The 15,604-nt window shown below is 45.4% G+C and overlaps 1 protein-coding gene across 3 annotated transcripts in view; it reads left to right on the top strand.

The window, feature by feature from the left end:
• The first annotated feature begins 235 nt into the window (after window positions 1–235).
• The window catches only part of Hlf (HLF transcription factor, PAR bZIP family member), a 51,881-nt gene continuing 36,512 nt past the window's right edge, over window positions 236–15,604 (top strand). For 2 of the 3 annotated variants that reach the window (XM_026407802.2, XM_026407801.2), the window contains exons 1-2: window positions 236–753; window positions 2,754–3,089. In XM_026407802.2, the coding sequence (XP_026263587.2) occupies window positions 639–753; window positions 2,754–3,089 (451 nt within the window). In that variant the 5' untranslated portion in view covers window positions 236–638. Of the gene's footprint in view, window positions 754–1,294; window positions 1,462–2,753; window positions 3,090–15,604 lie in introns of those variants that run through there. The other variant, XM_077800726.1, reaches the window with a different exon arrangement.

The raw sequence follows: 15,604 nt of genomic DNA, 5'->3' as shown, positions 1-15,604 counted from the left end.
GCGCCGATGCTAAACACTCAGGAGCGGCTGGGCGGAGCCGGTAGGTGGTGCCCCTCGGGGCCCCGCCCCTGCACGCCTATCGGCGCGCGGTGCGGGCCCTGACGTCACTCTTGTCAGGGCCGCGGCACATGGGCTGCCGGATGCGCTGAACCCGGCGCTGCTGGGCCGCGGAGCGCGGGGAGCAGCGGCTGCAGGCGCGGGGAGGGGGGTGGGGTGGGACGGCGCGGCGCCGCGGGTGCTCGCACTGGGGGCTAGGGACGGGTTGGTGCCGTCTGTCCTTCTGCAGCCGTCTCTCTCTATATTTTTTCTTTCTATTTTGCAATTTGGAACATTTTTGCAAGGCGAGGGGTTCGAGGCAGGTGAGAGCATCCTGCGCGTCGCCCTGGAGCCCGCGGGCACTTGGCGCGCCCTCCTGGGACTGTCTGCACCGAGAACCCCAAAGTTGTTTTTGATTTTTTTAAAAAAATATTTTTATGCAGATGTATTTATAAAGATATAAGTAATTTTTTTTTCTTCCCGTGTCTCTCCACCGCTTTGAAAGCGAGTACTTTGGCAAAGAACGGAGGAAAAAGCTCAGCAATATTTCGGGGGGTGATTGTCTTTCTTTTTGAAAGAAAAAAAAAACTGAGCGCTTCGCGATGGAGAAAATGTCCCGACAGCTCCCCCTGAACCCCACCTTTATCCCGCCTCCCTACGGCGTGCTCAGGTCTCTGCTGGAGAACCCGCTGAAGCTCCCCCTTCATCACGAAGACGGTGAGCGCTGCAGCGGCCGCCGCCGCTTCTTCCATCCGGGCTGTCCCGCTCTGGGGAGGGACGACGCTCCTGGGGTGCCCCCTCCTTGGCCAGGCACCCGGTTGGCCTGCTGAAGCATCTCTCCCCTTCCCTCCCTGACCCACCAGCTCTCCAGCCTCGCTTTGTGGAAATTAAGGAGCTCACCCATCTCCCATCCTCCTCAATAAAAAGAGGTGATCTCTCCTGACCAACATTTACAATAGCGCTGGGGACCTGGCCCAGCATCCACGGGGACCAGCTCCTGCAGCGCAGGTGGGAGATAAACTTGACAGGTCAGGATTGGTGCTTAGAATAGCGAGAGTGGAACCGTCTGCTGGAGGACAGAGCCTCCTCGGTTGGGGAGGAGATATTGGGGGCCTAGTAGGGGTTGGAGGCTCCAGTGAGGTGGTCTTCAAGGGCGTAGCCTGAGTATTGGAATTGTGTTACTGCTTCTGTTGTTGTTTAGTATGTAAAACTCGAGGAGGTGTGAGTGGAGACGCGTTTTCTTCCGCTGAAGGGTAATTGAAACAGCGGGGTGGGGGCTGGTGGGGGGAGTGGTCTCTCGGCTGGCAGCCGTGCACGCCTCCAGCGCTGACACTTTGCCGGTGCACTTTTCCTGGTGGGAGGAGAGAACGGAGCAGGCTCACGTGTAACCGCGCAGGAGCCTCCTCTGGCCTGAGCCCTTTCGTGGTAAGTCCCCAACCTTCCCTAGACAACCTTGGCTGTAGCGCTAGAGGAGGGGTACGTAGATGAGAGGAGGCATGGAACCCCACTGATGCCCCCAGGGATTTGTCATTGGGCCAGTGCGGTTTCATGCTTTTGATTTCACAGTAACAAATGCGAATCATGCAGCTCATGCATAAAGTCTTGAAACATTATTGAGCTGCACATAGCTTCAGAGTATTCACATCTTTTCTGGGAGGGGACAACCTGTTGCATTGCAAGAGCTGAGGTGTTTGGTTGTGGTCTGCAGACCATTCCCTACCTCTTCCCTTACGGAATAGCCCTTTGGAGGAAGGGTCTGGCTGCAGGCTTTTGCTTCTGTGGGTGTTTTAAACCAGATTCTCAGATGAGACTGTAGAGAGCTAGAATGGAGGCTGTGTTTCTGCGAGATAAAAACTCAGAAGCAAATTCCTTAATCCCAGTTCCACCCACTCCTGAGTACTAGAATTGGCAAAATCTAGAGCGCCTGTTAAGGACCTAATCTAGCGAGCAGTATTTCCATGTACAAAATAGCTGCACAATTCTATCAGAGATATATAGAATAACTCACCTTTTCCTATAGCCCAGCTTTTGACCTTTGCATAAATGTATCATTTTTGTGACTTGGATAATACTTAAGTGTTTGGGGAAGAGAAAGAAGAAAGCACTTTTTATTTACTTCTTTTGTAAAACAAAACAACAAAAAAACAATGATGCCCCTGCAGCTTTCAAAGCAGCAGTAGATACTATGTGCCCAGTGGCTTTCAAAGAAGAGTAGGTACTGGATACAAAGTATTAGAAAAGGGTGGAGAGTTTCTGCTTTACTAAGATTAAGAGCACCAACACACTGGCTTTGTAAGTCTCTGCGACCTCATATTGTTTCTGTGATAAATTTCGGAAAGATAAGTCAAGCCAGGTTTTTGGTGATTTTCTTAAAAGTCACATCCATTGTATGTAATCCCAGGTGCTATTTTCTCACTTTATAGATTTCAATAATTTATCTCCTCCAATAATCACTGAAGACTATTCTCTTGTTTTTATCCCAGATCAGCCTTGTAGCCCTATCCCACTGACTAGTGCTTTCTTTCCAAAGTAAATAGGAAGATGTTAAAAAACAGGCGGAGATCCATGTCCTGCCTGAACTTTTAACTCTAAATCCCCAAAACAGCAGCCAGGAGCCTGGTGCTCCTGAGTGCTTTTGTAACAGACAGGGTAGTCAGAGCGACTTTTCTTTCTTCTTCTTCTTCTTCTTTTAATCCCAACTTTCCCTTGTTCCGCAGCATTTGGTAAAGATAAAGACAAGGAAAAGAAGCTGGATGATGAGAGCAACAGCCCGACAGTCCCCCAGTCAGCATTTTTGGGACCCACCTTATGGGACAAAACCCTTCCGTACGACGGAGATACTTTCCAGTTGGAGTACATGGACCTGGAGGAGTTTTTGTCAGAAAATGGCATTCCCCCCAGCCCGTCCCAGCATGACCACAGCCCTCACCCTCCTGGGCTGCAGCCGGCTTCCTCAGCCGCCCAGTCGGTCATGGACCTCAGCAGCCGGGCCTCAGCACCCATTCACCCTGGCATCCCATCTCCCAACTGTATGCAGAGCCCCATCAGACCAGGTAAACTCTCTGGGAAGACTCTCACTTCAGATGGGGAGGAGGGCGAAGGGGAGGGGTTGGAGGGAGGTGGCACCACTGTCCTGACACTCCTAGGTTTCAGCATGCTCCACCCACAGCAGAGGCTCTTCCACTGCAGTGAGCATCTGTGCCACTCACCTGGAGAGTCAGTTGGATGCACTCTGCAGACCTACCCCTGGAAATTTTGATTTTTTTCAGGTCTGGGGTAAGGGCCCAGAAATATGTATTTTAGCTAGTTTCCCATGGGAAACTGATCCTAGGAATAGCAGAGTAAACTATACCCTCCTACAGATAATGGCAGGGATAATTTAAGCATCTATCTTATTTCCTATTTCTTTCCCCCATTTCCCAAACACATAGCTAATAGGATTTGGCTGCATGGTTTGGGTAGATGTTTTAGAAGGCTTGGTTTATCTCTGTTTATTCTTCTATTGCCTGAAGTGCAGACATGTGAATAGAGGTAGGTCAGGTATTTTTTTTTTTCTTCATTCATCTTGTTCTGTCACTGAAGAATCAACTCTAAAAGCAGGTATCCTATTAACTGAGGTTTAGCCTCTTCCTTCTCTCGCCCATTGCCATTTCTGTGAACCAAACTGTTCTTACATTTTGTTTTTATTTTCATTTGTCCATCAGAGTCCATCTCTATCAAAGCCCACAAGGCTGCAAAGTCAGCTGTAAATGATGTTGAAATGTTACACAAAAATATCACCTGAAGAGGGCTAGTGCTTTAAAATCCATTGCTAAGTGCACAGAGATAAACACAGATTGAGGCAACTCTGGATTCATGCCTTTAGCACCCCATAGTACAAAGGGAACAGGAAGAAAGATCATTTCATGTGCCCAGGTAACCAGGAACAAGGATTCAGCCTGGTTAATTGACAGGAAGGTCACCAAGCAGAGAGCCTTCCCTGCAGGGGAAGACAAAAAGCAGGACAATGTGAGACTTGTGTGGGAGATTGTTACTGAACTCCATGTCCTCGACTCATTGCAGAAATTTCTGTGACATGCGGAGTGAGATTTAAGTGGAAGGAAATGAGGTGAAGGAGGAAGAGAATACCTGTGCCTTGATACATTAGTATTGAAGTTCAAGTTCACCCTTTTAAATAGATCTGGCTTTTCAAATCCCTCTTGTCCCTTCTCCAAAACCCACTTTGAAGGATAACTCCAGGCCACTGGCTGGAATGGAACAAAGTCTTAACCTCCCATCAACCCTGGAGGCTGCAGGAACCTGAGCAAACACTCCTTTAAGGGAACTGGGACCCCTTCTGCATAGAATGTCTAGTGCCACTCTCCTCAGTTTCTTCCTGGGAACAGACAACCAGCAAAATACATAACTCTTCCAAGGGGAAAGACGGCTGGGAAAAGGAAGCGGAGCCGCAGGGGTCACACGTGTTGGAGCTTAAGTCACTCTGCTGTGCAGTGAGACCTTGGCTACTTCAAACATGTTTGACCTAGGCAAATGGCATGGCCTCTTGGAGACTCAGTGGCCCTTAGTGTCAAAGGGTATAATTTTTATTTGATGGGGTTGTTGTGAGAATTACAAGGTCAGGTGCATAAAGTGTCTGATGATTTGCACTGGGGTCCCATTATTGGGAGGGGGATTGCTGTCCTTGTTATAGCTGTATCAACTTTAACCATTTATTCTAATCCTCATCCTCTGAAATGCCTTCTTAAAGTAATTAGGTAGAGTGTACGTCCTTCCTCTGGAGGGAAGTGTCAGATTTTGCCCAGTAGCTTTTGGACTGTCTTATTGAGAGTCAAAAATCAGGATTTTGGAATTTGATACTTGAGTCATTTTCCAGAGCTTGTTAGGAGTTTATATCAGTCAATGACTTACAGCAATTTGGGCTGTCCCAGGCAGAGTTGCAATCCACAGCAAAGAGCTCCTGAGCCCCTGTGGGTGTCCTTTTGTTACTTTATAGTAGAAAGGTACACACACTGAGTCTCTGGAAATAAGCTCTTTATTTCAGTATCTTTTTAGAAATAGTGGAAATGCTCTTCAAGAAAAGTTTTCTTTTTTTGAATTGAAAACTCAATGAGAGTCCTAACAAAAAAGAGAAAAAGTTAAAGCTCTTCTTCAAATGCCAAACAGATAAAAATCACACTCTGCTGTTCATATAGTGTTGGCCCTTATAAAGATGATAATGCAAAATGAAACTCTAGGGGATGTGGGCTTGATGGATGTGTATCAGAAGCCAGTCTGAAAATGGAGAATGTTCTTGATTATTCTGTGTAGCTCACAGGAATGACCAGAATAGAAGTACCAAGTGAAATCTTGAGGAAAATGAGTCCTCAGAAGGGAAGAACACAGATGTAGCCTTGAACATTCTGGGAACTGTATAATTTCATTCTCAGTCAGGAGTTCTCAATCTTGGTACTACTAACATTTTAGGTTAAGTCTTTGGGACATCATCCTGTGCAGTGCAGGATGTTTAGTGACATCCCTGCCTCTACTCCCCACATGCCCATTGCTGCTATCCTCCAGCTGTGACCAGTAAGGATGTCTCTAGTCACTTCTAAATGTCCCCTGGGGGATAAAATCACTCCCAGTTGAAAGCCAATGGTCTAGACCTTCAACCTGGCAACACTTAGACTTAATTAAGGGCCCTGATGTTTTTTACCTTCCGAAATATTTTATGACAAAATTTTGGGAAGGTCAGGAGACAGTAGGTTGCCAAGAAGAGAGAGAGTATTAAAAAGAACGTTGTTAAACACTTCAAGTTGATAAAATATGAAGTCATCAAGCTAATCAGGAGATAATTGCAGAGCAATTTACTAAACATTTGTTTTCAGCTGTGTACTCAGTGAGCATCTTTTGAGTTATGCTCAGTTGCATTGTGTCGTTAGTACTGTCTGGTGGAAAGGAAATAAAGCCATAAACAGACAAATTACAGATTACGAAATCCACCCCACGGGTATCTTGGAGTGACAAGGTGAGCATTCTTGTGAATTCTCAGAACTATGTACCATGACTCCTCGGGGCCTCAGCCTCCTTTCCTATTTCGTCCACCCCAACCATATTTCTCTGATCAAAGAGTGAATCAAATCTCTGAAGAAATACTCTAGGGATCCACGAACATCTGATTTGGCAATGATGCAGCTACCATGTTTTCTGAGCTGTCCCCTCAATAAAGGGAAGAGTGGTGGTTCTCGGATGCTGTAGTTACCTCCAGGGTCTTCAAGTCACCTGAAGTGCAGCATCCTGGATGTGGCCAGGTCAGCAAGGATGACAGGAATCATCCTGAAGCCTTCAGTGTTTGCATTTCAGATGGTATCATAGGTGGTATGTGGGGATGAGCTCCTGGAGGTATGTGCTAGGTATTGGGGAAAATAAAAACATGTTTGTCCTGAGAATTAAGCGATTGCTTTAAGGACAGCTGTCCCTTTAGGGAAAGTCATCTAAAGCAGACAAAGGCAGAGTTATTTTTAAACCCCATGCTTGTAAAGCTAGATTTGAAACGGTTTCCTCTGGTGGTTTTTCTTTGAATAGCTTGGGGGTGTCTTACCGCTTTTAGGCCCCTAGTCCACTAAGAATTAGGAAAGTTCTCTTTTCAGTTGTGAGTGCAGAGACGGGGTAATGGTGAAGGCTTGGTATAGAGTCAAGTGGAAGCCTTTCTGTGTGGTCGTGTGTGGGTAGAGGACTTAAGTGGGTGGCATAAGAGAAGGGTTTGGGGAAGCCCTGCTGTACCTCTGCAGTGCAGATGCTAACCATCCTTTGTGACAAAGATTGTGCTACTCATGGGCACAATGTAGTGATGGGGGGAGCTCTGCTGATGGGTCTGGGATAATAGGAGGTCCTGCTGAGGCAAGAGGACTCTCTTGCTTTTCCAAATATCATGAGATGGAGCTCCCCTGAAGGGCAGAAGTGTCCCCTAACTTACCGTGGAGCATAGGCATGTCCTCAGGTTGGCATGCTGTGACTGATAATTGATCGTTGTCATGCACAGCACCTGGGTCTCTTGGAACTGCCTCCTTTTTTTTTATCAGGATCAAGGGGATCATGCGGGGCAGGAGTCCACTTTGTTCTAGAGTTAGGCAGCCTATTTTCTGCTTTTTAGGATTCTTTATCTTCTCCACCAAGCTCTATAGAGGATGGGCTTCCCTGTTCTCTTGGCTTTGCCATGTTGCTCTCATTCCCTGGATGGCAATCTCTTGCCTGTGGCAAGGGGTGCTTTGGGATAGGTGTGGAGAGCAAGGCCATTTGATGGGTAGGAGTGCAGACTCTGAACCTTGGGGTTTGGTCTTTCATCCTGGACCTGCCATTGGCTTGCCATGTAACTTGGTGTCAATTTCCTAACCTCTTTAAACTGCAATTGGCTCATCAATAGAATGGAGATTGTGAACAGTCTGTTCTCCCTTGTGGGGCTTTAGCAGGATTCAAGAAGATAAAACCGAGGCAGAGGATGGCATGCTATCTGTCCCGCACATGCTCAGTGCATGGGTCCCCTGTGAGGGCAACCACCTGGGGGGAGGGGAAAGAATGCCTGGCTTCCCAACCCCTGTTCTCCATTCCATTTAGGGATTTGTTCATCCAGTCCTTTTTCCTCTGGAAAAATAGGGCATGCTTTTCTTTCTTTCTTTTTTTTTTTCCTTTTTCCAGCATGCCCAATACTTATTCTCTGCAGCCGACCTGACCTTTCTCTTCCTTCTGGGTTAGGACGAATCACTTCCCTGATGTTAACCCAGCAACCTTGCTTCTGGGTTAGCAACTCCTGTTCGACCAGTGTGGAAACAGCCACTGTCTCCATGCCCAGCCCCCCAGCTCTCGTGGGAGCCCTGGAAGCCCTGGCTGCCAGCCTGCAGGACCGTGTGCTCCAGGCACGTGGCTGTGCCCTGTGGAGCTTGCCCAACTCTGGGTGGTGTGCTGGCTTGCCTTTTTTTTTTTTTTTCTTTTTTCCTTCTCCTCCTCCCTCTTGCTTCTCTTCCCAGGAGAACTACAGCAAATGCCAGTGAGCAATTGTAATCCTTACCCTGGCATGAGAATGCTGAGTTCTGGACGGAGGTGGATAGGCCAGGGAAACCTGTTCTGTCCAGTGTTCCAGCCAGACCCCAAGCTCACCCTCTCTCCAGCTTCTGTTTAGAGAGGCCCCATCTTCTCTGCACCGCTGTGGTGGGCAGGATTCCTGAGGCCAACTCCTGCCAAGGGTCTTGGCAAAGTCTTTCCAGTTCAGCACTGTGCCTACCAGACTAGAAAAATAGCAAGAGGAAGACAGAATCTGGTGGAGGAGAAGGGAAGAAGGTGGGGGAGGTGGGAAGAGAAAAAAAAAAAAAAAGCCTGATAGCATCCTAATGTCAAAAGCCAGAGGGTGAGAAGACAGCAGTGATTTATTAGGCTTCTCAGAAACCTCTCTTCCAGCCAGCACTAATCACTTTTACCCAGGAATCATTTTTTATATCTCGGCAGGGAAAATGGAGAGAAGAGGGAAGGTAGTAGGGGAATTAATAAGATGAAAAAGAAAATTGGGAAAGACTATGTTAGAGAGGGGGAGGCACAGGGTCTGGGTTTGATTCTGTAGGGAGAGTGGCTGAAAATATTGGCTATATTAAATAATTTTCATTTGTTCTATTTAGCATCCCCAAGCAAATGTCTTGAGCTGAAGCCATTGTTTGGCCTTAAACTTAATTTTCCTTAATATAGAGTTGCCTGCCAGCTCAGCACTCAGGGTGTCTATGAGAATGCCCCGTGTTTGAGACATAGATCTATCCAGGAAATATGGCAATGTGTTTGCAAGTTCAGGACCCGATAAACGGACCAGAGTGTGACTTTGCCATTTGCAGGCTTATTCATGATCTCAGGCAAGTCATTTAAGTGATCTGAACTTCCGGTTTCCGAACTGGAACTCTGGAATTATCATTGCATCTTCTTCATGGGATTGTTGAAGGTCACATGAGCCAGGGCATGTAGAGTGTAGGCACAGTGCCTGGCAAACAGTAAGCACTTAATAACAGCTGCTGTGAACAGCATTCTCACCACCATTGAATCTCATTTCTTATAGAAAACCTGGTGTGGGATTTGACCCTTCCGAGCCAGCTAACCACTGTGATCAAGGATTTTGGATTTCTTCTCTGCTCTTCTGCCTAATCTCCATTGCCCTTCTCTTAGCCTCTGAGTTTTCGGTGACCTTGGGTGTCTAACTGTAACCTTTACTCATTTCTCCTTGTTTACAGCTTTAAAAAAAAAAATCAAACAGTGCAGTTTGAAGAAGTTCTTGCTTTGATTTCTTTCATGTCATATTTGCTAGTAAATCAATTAATCAGTGCTACTATCAAAATTTTAATAGCAGGTATTGATAATTACATCTGAAGGCAATGTAATGACCTCAGGAGTTAGGAAGTTATAACACCATATGATGGCCTTGGGAAAGGAGGACAGGAGTTGAGTTCACACTCCTTGCTTACCAGCAAAGACTTTACAAGAGCCTTCCAGAAAAATAATTCCTCTTCCTCCACCCCATAGTCCTTTAATGTGTAAATCCTTAATCTTTCTGAACCTTCATTGTCTCCTCTGCAAAGTGATATCCTTGCTAGTTTCTGTGAGCTTTGTAATGCTAATGGACCAGAAGAGTTCAGCATGGTACCTGGCACCAAGTGGGCCAGCTCTTCCCACAAGTGGGTTCCACTACTCTTCTCTAGGAAGTGAAACAGTGATTAGAATGGAACCAAGAGGAGGTTGTAGGCGGCAAGGAGCAATGTGGGCAGTCCCAGAAATAACATCAGTTTGGGCTTTGTTTTGCATTGTGCACCTCATTTGGGAAGGCAGATGAGTACAACTCAGCTGCTGGTCTCATGCAGATGCCACTTAATAGGAACCTTAGAAACTGAGAAGCAAAGGGATGATTGGCAGGACAAACTGGCAAGTTCTCAAGGCCAAATGATGGCTAGACAGAGTCCTCCAATATCTATTGGGAAGAGGAGGGTGAGAGGTTAACCAAAAAAGTGAGGAAAATATTTAAAAATAAATAAGGGAGCATTGCAGACCCTTAAGGGCTGCCAGACCTCACAGGAAGCAGCCATTGCTCAGGGCAGGAGCGCCTGGGGTGAGGCTTCCTGGAACAGCTGGACCTTGTGTTGGGTCTCAAAGGGAGACAGAGAGGGAGCCAGATTGAAGGGCAGACCATGGGGCCACAAAGGTATAGAGGCAGGAATGCCCAGGATGTTTAGGGAACAAGGTGCAGATTCAGTTGGGCTGGTGCAGAAAATTCATAGGAAGGAGACAGGGAAACGAGTGGGAGGGGCTGAGGTTGGTCAGAGTGGCATTTTCAGGAGGACCAGGCTTCAGAGCCTGAACTTTGTTCAAGAGGCGGCGGTGGGGAGCCAGTGAAGGTTTTTGAGCAGGGAAGTGGCATGCAGACCTTTCCACTTGGGTTCAAGGTTAGATCTGAAACATTTTTAGAAACTTGACAATAGTTTCCTCTGGCAAACCAGGATTTCCTTATTTTTATTATTTTGAAAAATAAATACTCTGCCTGAACATCAAACAGCTTTTCAAAACACGATGTTCTAATGATCTAGATGAAGTAATTCCAAAACACAGGGTTTATATTTCACTTGTAAAACCCATAATTTTGGTGATTGGGGGAAACACTCTTTTGGCAAGAAAATAGTTTGAAGGATTTGAATGGTTTAGAATTTAGAAGTCCAAAAGCAGGGCTGGTCTCGTGGGAGTAAAAAAAATAGATTTTAATAAACTCAATCCATTAACATTCATTGCTTTTAAATGCCTCTATTTTATACGGCTTACTAGGTTTGCAAACAAGTATACTGAACCACTTTTTGAGCGTGCTTAGGGGGTGCACGCGTGCACGTGTATTGCAGGGGTGGGGAGCGGTTGCCTCATCGGTGCAAATAGTACTTGATTATAAGGATTACCTGCAGCAGTGACATCGAGATAAAAATAACTTAGCCAAGTTTCTGGCCAGCTTATTAATTTTATTCCTGAGAGACAAAGAAATTATTATTGCAGTTTTGCATGGTTAAGACTTGACCTTGTATTTCTGGCTCCTGTCTTCCCTGAAACCAAAAGGAATTGCACATCATACTTTCTCTTTCTCTGTGTGTGTGTGTGTGTGTGTGTGTGTGTGTGTGTATGTGTGTGTGTGTGTTTTTGTTGGGAGTGCTGCTGGAGGAATGAGGCTTTGTGGGAGGGGAGAGGATGGCTGCTGAATGGCACATGCTTGAAACAACTTGTTCAGGTACCCCTGAAGTGTCCTCTGATATCAAGCCAGCATTTTAGGAGTCTGGAAAAGTTGCCATAACCAAACCAGTTCACCCAAATAAAAAGTTACAGACAGTGTGTGCTGTTTCACCTCCAGCTACATACAGTAGCCAATTACAGGAATGTTGGCAGAATAGAGCGTCTGCTTTGGGAAGAGTCTACACAGTATTTATTTCTGTTACATCGCTTGCTGGTAGATACAAACTCCATGACTGTATGTGGAAATTCCTAAAATGTTTGTCCCCGCCGCCCCCCAGTACTGGAGATTGAACCCAGCAGTGCTTTTCCATTAAGCTCCCTCCCCAGCCCTTTTTCCATTTTATTTTGAGACAATCTTGCTAAGATACTGAGACTGGCCTTGAATTTGTGTTTGTCCTGCCTCAGGCTCCAACTTGCTGGGGTTACAGGCACATGTCACCACACCTGCTCTTGTTTTGTTTTTTTTTCTTCTTCTTCTTCTTATTTTATAACTTTTAACAAATTTTACTGTCTTAACTCACCACCTAGCCAGTCTCATTTCCTCTCCTGAAAAATGACTCAGCTCCCCTGTCATATTGTGTTTCTAAAAGTTTTGCTCTTAGAAGTTTAATCTGGGATTTAAAATTTTTATTATTAACGATTGTTGGAAGGATGTTTTGGAGTTTGGAGTCTTATAATGAGATATGGCTTGTGGGATAATTAAACCCCCTTGGCTCTCCAGTTTTGCCTGGGAGACCCTCGATTCCTAAAAACAATGAGTGCATGTACAGAAAGATGCTCTGGGGAGCTACAACACTAAATCATCTGTGACATAATGTTCTTTCAGAAAGTGGAATTGCATAAATGGATCGGCAGAAATAAATGCTTTGGCAGAAACTCCTTGAGTGGGAAAGAGCAATGCTTTCTTTTCTAATTAGCTCTGGGTAGCAGTCTGCTCTGATGTCTTTGTTGAGGAACCCCGGCAGAGACAGTGGAGAAGTCTCACTGCTGCTAAGCACTTCTGCTCTTAATGGAAAGAGTTAAGTACACTGTCCACTCATGCACGATAAATGCCTCTTGAGTTGGACTGAATAGGGAAGGTGAAGGCTTGTTGGGGGAAGGATGCCACTGGGCTCTGACCAATGGGAATCAATGCTGTAAACCAGATGAGCAAGATCATCCAGGTACGAAGTAATCAGATTACCCAGAACAGAGATCGCAATACCCTGAGATATAAAGGTTTTTGAAAGGGTATTAACAAACGAACTCCATCTGCCCCAGAGTTTGTACAGACTTAATTCGCCTTAGGATGGATTCATTATGGTCTAGGCTTAGTGTCACTCAAGGATACCATGCAAACTTTGCTAGATAGAGCTCTGAAACATAGGAGGGAGACCTGAGGTCCAATCAGAGCAGGGCCAAAGGCCCCTGAAGATTTACAGAGGAATGAGTAGATAACATAAGATGTAAAAATAGAAATAAAGCCTTTAGATAGAGCATCTAATGGCAAGCAAAGATAAACTTGCAGAAGTGACTTTATAAGAATTTTGTAGAATTCATTTCATTATAATTGATTTCTTTATATTAATACATTTTCCCAGGGGAGCTGGGTATCATGTTTCCTCTTAAAATCAGAGGTACGTTTACTTCAAATGGACAGTAATGCGTGAATGATTTTTAAAATAATAATTAGTTCCGTGTCAAAATATTAGTGTTTTTGCACATATAAGTGAGATTCACCAAAACAAAGAAGGCCAGTTAGTAGTATTCAGTTATCAAATTTTTTAAAGCATGAATATTTGGTAGGTAGGTATAAAGAAGTTCTTGGGGACCTCTTTATATTCTATTTCTCTTTTGACCTGTTAGCTTTCTAGGCAATACTATTTCATTAATTTAGATTTTATGATCATTTGATCTCAAATTGATTAAGCTGAAATTTGTATCTATTGTCTTCTTTATAAAGTAAGATATTACCAAACAGGTTAATTAAGGAAACAGTTTTGGGGAGGCATATTTAATTTATTTGAGTACAAAATCATCTCTATAAAGACTTTACATGTGTGCATATAAATTAATATGGGTTGTGTGGTTTTGTTTGTTTAGGGGCTTTACACTGACCTACAGATCCAACCCTTTTTTTTTTTTTTTTTTTTTGAGAAGGTCTTGCTAAGTTGCTCAGGGCCTCCTTCAGTTGCTGAGACTGACCTAAAAATTGTGATCCTCCTGCCTCAGCCTCCGGAGTTGCTCAGATACAGGCATGTGCCCTAAAGTGATATTTTTAAACCCAAGTATACATTAGTAAATAATAAAAGAATTTCGGTCACTCAGACATTTCCATAATTCAGATTAGCCTCCCACCAAATTGTTGCCCTTTATCTCTGCTGCCCCACCCCTCCACTTGCTATGCCACCACAAAACTTTCATATTTTAAATTAAACACTCATGTACATGTACAAAATTGAAAGACCAGTTTGTTCATTTACCTGCCATCAGAGGGGATGTCATGGACCAATCTCTCCAAAGAGAAAGGTGGTTTTCTCTTGAATTTTACAAGTACAGTGACCGTCCATCAGAGCAGTCCATCCCATCAGTCTTGCCCATCTCATGGAGAAGCAGTAAAACGTGGTGGTTCAACTTCCAGCTCCGCCTTGGTTTCCTGCACTGTGAGAAGGGATGAGAATACCTGCTTCTGAGGATTCCTATAGGAGGAAATGAGATGATGCGTCGAGCACGTCCAGCAGCATTCAAAATACAAATGGTGGCTTTTATCCCTTGAGTTTCTTGTTCTGCGGTTGCTCTTTCTCTTCTTCTCCCGTCTCCATCATCCTCTTACAGACACCTGTAGTGCTGATGGCCTAGAAACCGCTCCCCACCTGTGAGCAAGTGAAGGGCAGGGTCCCAACGAAGCCGAGCAGTGAGCATCGCGGGTGGGTTACACCTGTGGAAAGAGGCGCCTCCCTGGGCAGCCCCATCCGCAGCCCTCCTCAGCCTCAGCATGGGGCGGTATCTGCCCGCCTTCTTGGAGAGTGCCTCTCATAGCATCTGCTTTACGGGGGGACCTGGCTGTCTTTCTTCTTCACAAGTTCCATCCTCTGATGCTGTGCCTGAAAGAGCTGGGGTAGCAGGGGTGCGAGGGAGTGTCTGTACTTTTCCTTCCGAGCTCTCAGGGACACCTCTGGGTCAGGAAGGAGAGAACTGGCTCTTGCCCAGTGGTTGGTGATGGCCTGCAGAGCAGGGAGAGGCAGATTGGTGGGTTTCTAGTGTTCCAGGAACCCCCTGCCTTCTCTTTTCCCTTGGGTGAGTCTCTTCTCTGTGCCCCACCAGTTGGAAATGACAGGGAGCTGGGGAAATCTGTTGAAGTGGTAGGAAAGCACAAGGGAATTGAGGAAACAAAAGTGGATTATTTGGAAGGAAAGTGTAAAACTAGTTTTCGCCATAGGAGACAACTCTAGAAACTGATTGACTGAAGAAGTAGGATTAACCTAGTATGGCTTGGCTTTTCAGCCAGGTTAGAAGTCTAGGGTTCTTGGCCTGGGTCTGGATGCTGTGTATCCTGTACTGCACATCTGGGCGTGGCTGACTAAAGCTATTAAAGGTGCAGCCATCTTAAGGGATTGCAGAGTACATCAGCACCCAATGAGGCAAGATTTTTTTCCCCTCCAGATAGGGGTGTTTAATTCTGGCTCTTTCACATCCTGTCATCTATCTCTGGGCTCTCCTCTTATAAAATAGTGGGCACAATACTCCTCACTTTAAGTCAGATAAAAGCACTATGAAATCACAGCAGTACCCATGGGGTATTTCAGTCAGGATCCTGTTAAGCATTAAATGTAGGAGATTGTAAAGAATCAACTCATGTTAGAAATAATACTTGTTCCTGGTATTCAGTCTGTTTCTAAGAGGTTTGGGTATTATACTTTGCCCAAATTTGTCCCTTTTCTCTCTTTTTTTCCTTCTTTCTTTCTACCAGCCCTTCCATTTCGACTACAGGCTTAAAATAAATGTGGGCCTATCTCAGTGGCCAGAAACCATGGAGATCAGATGAAATCACTGTCAAGGCAGAAATAACCAGCTTTGATAAAGATATTCAGAGAAACAGAATCCTAATAATATTGGCACATCCTTGTTGGACCCTTTACTCGCCAAACTGAATTGGATCTGAAATCAGAGGCCCCCTAGGAAGCTGTGAAACTTTGAGCAAACCACTTAAAGTCTGAGCTCCCATCTCCTTATCCAGATATGGTGGCCTGTTCCACAAGACTCGTGTCAGGGATAAATAGCGGTAAACACGCTATCAGCGAAAGGCCTGGGGCCTGCGCCTGCT

Source organism: Urocitellus parryii, chromosome 7 (assembly GCF_045843805.1).
Source record: "Urocitellus parryii isolate mUroPar1 chromosome 7, mUroPar1.hap1, whole genome shotgun sequence".
NCBI classification, from domain to species: Eukaryota; Metazoa; Chordata; class Mammalia; order Rodentia; family Sciuridae; genus Urocitellus; species Urocitellus parryii.
Note: the sequence above shows the minus strand (reverse complement) of the source record. Positions and strands in the feature narration are given on the sequence as shown.